This window comes from Oncorhynchus mykiss, chromosome 2 (genome assembly GCF_057628025.1).
Source record: "Oncorhynchus mykiss isolate SJ-2025 chromosome 2, ASM5762802v1, whole genome shotgun sequence".
In the NCBI taxonomy this organism is placed as follows: domain Eukaryota; kingdom Metazoa; phylum Chordata; class Actinopteri; order Salmoniformes; family Salmonidae; genus Oncorhynchus; species Oncorhynchus mykiss.
This window is the reverse complement of record NC_143023.1, coordinates 76,047,225-76,054,564: the sequence shown is the minus strand read 5'-3', so window position 1 is coordinate 76,054,564 and position 7,340 is coordinate 76,047,225. Positions and strand designations below refer to the sequence as shown.

The window sequence follows — 7,340 nt, the reverse complement described above, 5'->3', positions numbered from 1 at the left end:
GTTGGGGAATCGTGTCAGCATGGCCACTTCAAGCTACACCCACCAAACGTACGTCAGTCTGTTCAATACGTTTTGGGGAAACGTGTCGTCCAGTACACACCGTTTCGCAACGTTGCAAAAGTTTAAGCGATCTGAACGCACCTCTGTGTAACTTGATATTTCCTTGTCATGTACAAATTAATCCGTTTCAAAGCAATCTTATCTGCTTTGACATCAACATGCTTTCAGTAAAAACCATTCATAACAGGAGATAATTGATAGGCACCGATAGACCGGACCAGACATTGGCAGGCTGTTTTTCACTATAGTTCAGTTTATTGTGCAGTACTGTTTATCTCAGGCAACAAGCTGACAGAGTCATGGCAATAGTAGACACATGCTGCTAGACACTAAGTAACACACTCTATATTTATTTATATTCAAGTCTTACAGAGAAAGAGAAACAGGTTGTATTCATTAACAGTAGAACGCATCACGTACCCTTACTTCTTACACAATGAATCAAACTTCAAGGACTTCATTAGACATGCAAAATTACACCACTAATATACTTTAACTTCATAAAAATACTAAAATCAGATTTTAGAGTAGATTTACGCAAATAAAAGTTATCGTTGCACCCAGACTATGAACAAAAAGAGGTCATCGCAATAAGTTTATTTTCCAGCATTTACATGATTGTTAAAAACAGGAGAGTTCAGTAGTATGGACACCGTTGAGGCCGCAGTCAGGACAGCCAGGAGTGTGACAGGAGGCTGTCCACAGGGTGGGTGTATGTTTGTGTGCATGTTTGCCAAAAACATTGTCATACAGTGACAGACAATTAAACTCAATTTTGTTCTCTAGTATGGCCATCTTCAGTAGTGGCTACCCTGTACTGCAGGGGTCCCAAATTACTAAATCGTGGGCCTACTTTTCCTTGAGCAGATGGTCAGGGGTCCAGAAAATAGTTATAAATAATTAGTACCCTTCAAATTGACCACAAGAATCCCAAACAGATATAGTATTTCACAAAAACAATCATTTCACACGATTTGATTTTATTATATTAGGATACGATCACATATGCCTATAGCTATGCGTGTGAATACTTGGAAACAGATTTCCTAAATTAAAATCACTTTGAGCTAATTTCCTGGTGATTTTACAGTCTTATGTCAAAGAACAAAAATGATATAAAACCATGTTTTGTTTTGCTCTGAAATGATATAAAACCACACACGGGTCGAATTTGGCCCACGGGCTGCCTATTGGGAAACCCTGCTGTACTGAGTATGGTACTCTTTACCATGGCTGTGTACTAATGACTACCCTGTACACTTTAGAATGGCCGGCTAGTGACTGCTGAGTCTGGATGGAGAGCAATCAGTCTTTTAGCTGCCTAAAACTTCACTATGTATTGGAATGTCTATTATATCACCAACAGACAGACAGACAGACACAGACAGACAGACAAGACATTACATAATGCCTCTAAATGGCTTATGTAGAGTGCCTTAATGGACAATTTCTCCATCAATTAGTCTGTTTATGGCAGACATAAATCACAATTATTTGGATGGCTAGACTCAAGTGTGTGTGTGTGTGTCATGTGGTCCCATCAGCCCCAGTGGTGCTGGTCTGTCCGCTAGTAATCAGAGGGGGTATGGCCTCCTGGTCTGATTCTCTGACAAAGATGACAGCATCACCACTAACATTAATCAGACACTGAGCCTGGAGAGAGACAGAGAGAGAGAGAGAGAGAAGGGCGAGATAGAAAAAGAAGACAGACATGAGGGTCTGTAGTCCTTTGCACTCACAGCCCGTCATCCCGTACACGGGTTGAAAATGTCAGATTTTGTTATTGAATTAGTTATTAAGTGCCTAAATTGGAACACAGTGGCTGTACAGTAACATGACATGCATGACGTCAGAGCTCCAGTTATCTGCTTCACAGCACTGTATGAGTTTTGACTGACAGCCGTTATAAACTTGAGCATCAAGTGCAACAACATGCTCCCAATCCCTCCTGCTAACTGGGCTACTTTTTTGCACATCTGTTCTATGAGTGAGGGACATGCTGTAAATCGAGAGGAGTTGATGTGTTCTAAAAGATGAGATGTTGAGGAATATAATAAATACCACTGATGTCATGCAAGCTAACCACACACCCATGCACCTCACATTTCCTTTTTGAAAACTCAAGTAATTTACAGAATCAACGTTTGTGATCGTTATGTTTGATCCAATTACAAGGAAAACATGTGTTATACCCTGGGTTGTCCTGAACAGAATGAACCTGTTTGTTATATTGTGGAGACAATTTGCAGTGGAACACGCACTTGAATGCACTCATGACTCCGTACTATGCTCACTAAAATTACAATCTGTTTGTCTGAAGTGCCTTTTGAAAGCCTAACACTGTGAGATCGTATTTTATAACTTAGCTAGCCATGTTGGCAATAGAATAAGATATCAAATGATGCCCACCTGACCCAGATTGCAATTTATAACGGAACATTTTTTTAACATCAAAAGTAATTGTGTGATGGCGAGGACGCAGTGCTGTGTTCCAAACAATAAACTTCAAGTGTTCTTGCTCTAGTTCCTCAATATCAAAGCTAGAAGAGCTACAAAAAAGCACCTTATAGTTGAAGACTCTTTCCTTGTGTCATAAAAGTGCATTGAAATTACTTAGGAACTGTGTACAGTTGACACAGTAAATATAAAAAGCACATCAAATCAAGTGTAATGTTTGGAGTCTGATCATTTACCCATAACCTTCAATGTGTTATCTTCGAATTGCTACCATGGTCATACCTATGCTTATTATAGTTCATTTCAATTTGGCCCAAACCACATAGGTCAAGTTCCACGAGTGTAAGGGGTTAACCTGGTGGTTCTTTGAGAAAATATTGTAGTTCAAACAGAACAATACTATAGGCCTCCAGTTCTTTAATTAAAAGAGCAAATTAACAGTGTGTGTGTGTGTACCTGGTTCTTGTTGGGATTTTCCATGAAGACACACTCCTTCATGCTGTATGACACTACGGCGTTGCCCCCCAAAGCTGCTACATGGGCACGGACCATGGCAAACACCTCCGCTATGAAGGAATGCAGGAACCCACTTACACCCCCCTCCTAACAAACACACACAGGTAAATATGTTCATCTTTGCGGAATTATTGCAATGAGCTAGCAGAGGAACAGACTACGCACACCACAGAAAGACATGTAATCATTTCCTACTCATCTCTGATGACACCTGCAGGAATCTATTACACAAACGTGTGTGTGCGTGTACCTCTCGTAGTGACGTGGTCTCTCTAATGAAGAACATGTTGATGATTCCCAAGTATTTGACTATATGCGTCCTGGGGAGAAAGGACAGAGGAGTCATCTTCACCACGGTAACAGGGGCACCGCATGGCAACGACCTGGTGGAGCGTAGGGACCGGGACCGCACCTCTGGGAGAGGACTGCAGCGCTCTGAGGACGAGGCTGGAGAGAGAATGGGGGAGAGAAAGGGAGCGAGCGAGAAAAAAAGGGAGGGAGGGATGGAGATACCAGACTCAGCCTTTAGATGGTGCTACAAAGAATAGCAGATATGATGAGCTATGAGCTGGAGGAAATGGATATAGAGTGTGTGTGTGGAGTTTGAATGCAAACTACAAACGGGTTAAATTTAGGCAGATCCAAATGAGAGCTGGTAACTTTGGAAAAGCACATTTTGAATTAGGGATATCTAATGAATTTCTTTTGTCCACATTTCTTTTTCCTCAGCCAACAACATGAGTAAGCAACAGCAAAATCAGACAACCCCATAGTAGAATAGTTTATTTATTAAATTGGTCAGCTTGTCACAATCTATACGAGAAAATAATATTTCTCTCAAGAGTTAGGAGCATTCAAATTTCTGCACAGGAAGAGAAACATGCATGCCCAGTCATTGTACAGCGTTCTTAATGCAGTGGTGGGAACACACACATTTGAAAGCAGTTTTGAAGAGGAGGATCTTTTACTATGCTCATTTCTCAACTCCTAAAAATGTGGGAACTGCACCATTTTAAGCAGCTAGGTTTATGCACATCTAGCACTAGACAATAGTGTTGAATGCATGGGGAGACCAGGGGTAAATGGCTAAATGTAGCACGGGTCAGGTGTAACTGGTAGGCCTACATTATATTCACTGTACATGGTCCTTTGATGAGTGCCAGTGGCACATTTCCAGGGACTTTCAAACCATCAATATGTTGCTAACTAGCAACAAGATCATTTTTAGAGTTTGGTCTAGCTAATGATCAGCCCAATGGGGTAAATACAGATGAGAAACCCTATGCTTCAGCTTATTTATTTATTGCCACTATACTGCATCAGTTGGGCTACAGCCTGACGATATGGAGAAATATGTTATTGGGCTCATTTCTGGAGGGGGAAATTATATATTTGATTCATTTGAGTAAAGTGTCCATTTAAAAAGTTGCCATAACTTACCTTACAGTCAGTCATTCTATCAAAAAACGTGTAGGTCCCGCCGCGACCTGTAATATTCTGTGATAGGTGTCTTTGTCAGTATATATTGTTTAGGCTCGCCCACAAACTAGGGACCCCACACCTCCCAAATGAACCACTCACTCACTATAAGCTGTGAGTTAGTTAGTTTGTTTGTTTGTGTGTGTGAGAGAATGCGCAGCAGTGTAGCATGATGACAGTATAATCACAGTGATGAAAGCGTGAGCTGCCATGCACCATTCAGTGACAGACAGGCAAACAACCATACAGCCTCTGCAAACAGACAAGACAGACGTACATACAGACAGACAGACTGGCCAGGCCTTGTGTGTGTGTGCATGCATTTACCTGTTTGTGTGTGTGTGTTAGAGTCCCTATGTGGCCTTGTTTAAATTAGCGTGTGTGTGTGTGTGTGTGTACGATCGATACAAAACAGAAACAAATTAGGCAGTCTGCTAAGCAGAATGATTCAATCAAGCCAGAGTGTGAAAGATGTTCCATCTCGTAACATAGTGAATGATGCTTCAATCCGACCTGGGACCTTCAGAGCAATTTGAATAACATTAAGTCTGCATCTCAAATCCCTCCCCACTCCCGAGTTAGAGCATTACACAGGGATCTGCCATATGGCTCTGTTCCAAAGTAGTGCATTAAAGGGAATAGGGTGTGATTTGAGACATGTCCTGTTTTTTAATCCCAGTTAATTATGCCCAGTTATCATCACAGTTTATGACAAAGTTCATTTATGTAGCATCAAACTGCAATTCCCCCAAGTCGCCAGCTTTAGTGAGATATGTTTTTAGTGTGTTTTAAGATCCTCTTTCATGTTTACTTCCTCCATGTCTGTCACTATGGCGACAGGGTCAGAGGTTATACGCTGGCTGTTGGTTGGTCATTCCTCTGAGGGGCGGGGCTTCAACTTTCACACTCTAGTTAATCAGCTGGTGCATGATCTGTGATGCTCCGCCCCCCAGCGGCAATTGGGGAGGGATGTGTATGTTTGTGTGTGTGTGTGTGTGTACCAGAGTTTGCTAGCGACTGTGTCCTCCTACTTGTCTTAACTGATCCTCGTCTTATGGTGTGAGCTTTCAGCCTAAGCAGCTCTAGCCAGGTGCTGCATCTGTCTGCAAAGGAACCGTAATCAACCGAGGAAACTGGAGAAACATACACACACACACACACACGTGCACAAGCTCGCACACACACACACACACACACACACACACACACACACACAACATCCACACCGCATACATGCGCGTGCATACACACACCACACACATTCCGAAAACCGCATACACCCATGACATAGAACATAATATAGACACATAAAGAAAAAGAATATAGAGAAAATAAAAGGAGGAGGTTGGGGCGGAGCAGGAGAACAAAAGGATGAGAACTTAAAAAAGGGCCGTGGTAGCCATGGCAGCAAGGAGGGGGTGGGTGGGGGAGCTTACCTCGAGATGAGGAGTGGGTCATGGCACTCTCTGGAAGACCTGTCGACACACACAACCACAGATGTTGACTCTTCAGGCCTCAGCAAGATACAACACACTGTATCTCAATACCTTACAGACACTTCCTTATACCTGGTCCTATATCCACATCTTGTTCCCTTGTCCTAAATCCTATCTCCTAGGTCTAGCTCCTAGTCCTGGCTGTTGTGGAGGGCGGCCATTTTGGTTTAACCCCAGCTCTCTCTCCAGATCAGTGATGACCAGGATTGTTTTTCTTATAGTCATCACAGTGCTACTCAACATAGCTCTACACACACAGACATGGCTGCAGGTCTAAAACACCTGAGAGAGGATGTACCTGGTTATACAGTTACATTATTTACCTGGTCATACAGTCACAGGCGGTAAAGTCATGTTTAACACAACTACTACAGAACATATTGAAATAGAGGACAGAGTAGAACACTATGGTTAAGGGAGCTTCAAGGAGTGAAACGTTCCAGGCGCTTAGAGGATTTCTGATGTTTTGTCTGCTGAGGGATGGCTATTGGAGGTTAAAGGTTAGGCAGTTGTTAGTGATCCAGGATTATAAGAGATAAGGATTGGTGTACCTGAAGGTTTGGCTGTAGGCTGGTTGTTGGAAGACGTTGACTCTCCACACAGCTCCATAGAAAACTGTAGCTGCTCTTCATTCTCACCACTCCCTGGAAAACAAACAAACACACAGAGTTTAATCTCTTTCACTCCTCAACCCACCCAAGTGCACTAACTCAAATCTCAAGTGTCTCGTCTCCTTCAGCTCCCCATAACACCAGACTCTTATCTCTAACCCCTGAACTACAGCCTTTGAGAATACTAACCCTTGTTAAGAGCCTTGTCTGCTGCCAGCTGAGTCTCCTTGTCAAAACTCATGGCTACAGCTGTCACCGCCACCTGGAGAGGACAGGGGGAGAGAAAACGGGAGAGGGTATGTGAGAAAATTAAACTATCATTACCTTGTCGCTATCATTTATTGACACTAATATCAGGTAAAGTGATAGGGGGAAAAATGTATACAGTTTCATATTGCAGTATTATTTTTGGGTATTGTATAGATATTTGACTCAAAGTATCGACTTCTTAAAAAGATAGCTTTAGCTAGCGCTAGTCAGCTGTACAAGCACTAAAACCCATCCTATAGCCCAGGTAAGGCTGAGCGATATGGCCTAAAAATCTTATCCCGATTTTTAAAAACATATAGGGGTTTCTAGATTTTTTCAAATGTTTTTTAAATATATACTTTTTTACTTAATACGCGTTGTTGTACAATTAAAGGTAAAATACACTTCAAATGGTGCATTTCAAATAGTCAGCAATAATCTAATGAATTCAGGGCTTGTGAAGTTATACCTA

The 7,340-nt window shown here is 42.1% G+C and overlaps 1 protein-coding gene across 26 annotated transcripts in view; it reads right to left on the bottom strand.

Annotated features, from left to right (window-relative positions):
• Positions 1-293: 293 nt before the first annotated feature.
• Positions 294-7,340, bottom strand: part of c2cd5 (C2 calcium dependent domain containing 5) — a 58,352-nt gene continuing 51,305 nt past the window's right edge. For 11 of the 26 annotated variants that reach the window (XM_021572266.3, XM_090208028.1, XM_021572304.3 and 8 more), the window contains 7 exons: positions 6,809-6,881; positions 6,560-6,652; positions 5,949-5,987; positions 5,514-5,615; positions 3,284-3,480; positions 2,974-3,120; positions 294-1,713 (listed from right to left, as the gene is read on the bottom strand). In XM_021572266.3, the coding sequence (XP_021427941.3) occupies positions 1,588-1,713; positions 2,974-3,120; positions 3,284-3,480; positions 5,514-5,615; positions 5,949-5,987; positions 6,560-6,652; positions 6,809-6,881 (777 nt within the window). In that variant the 3' untranslated portion in view covers positions 294-1,587. The remainder of the gene's footprint in view (positions 1,714-2,973; positions 3,121-3,283; positions 3,481-5,513; positions 5,616-5,948; positions 5,988-6,559; positions 6,653-6,808; positions 6,882-7,340) is intronic. The other 15 variants (XM_090208064.1, XM_090208081.1, XM_090208095.1 and 12 more) reach the window with 3 other exon arrangements.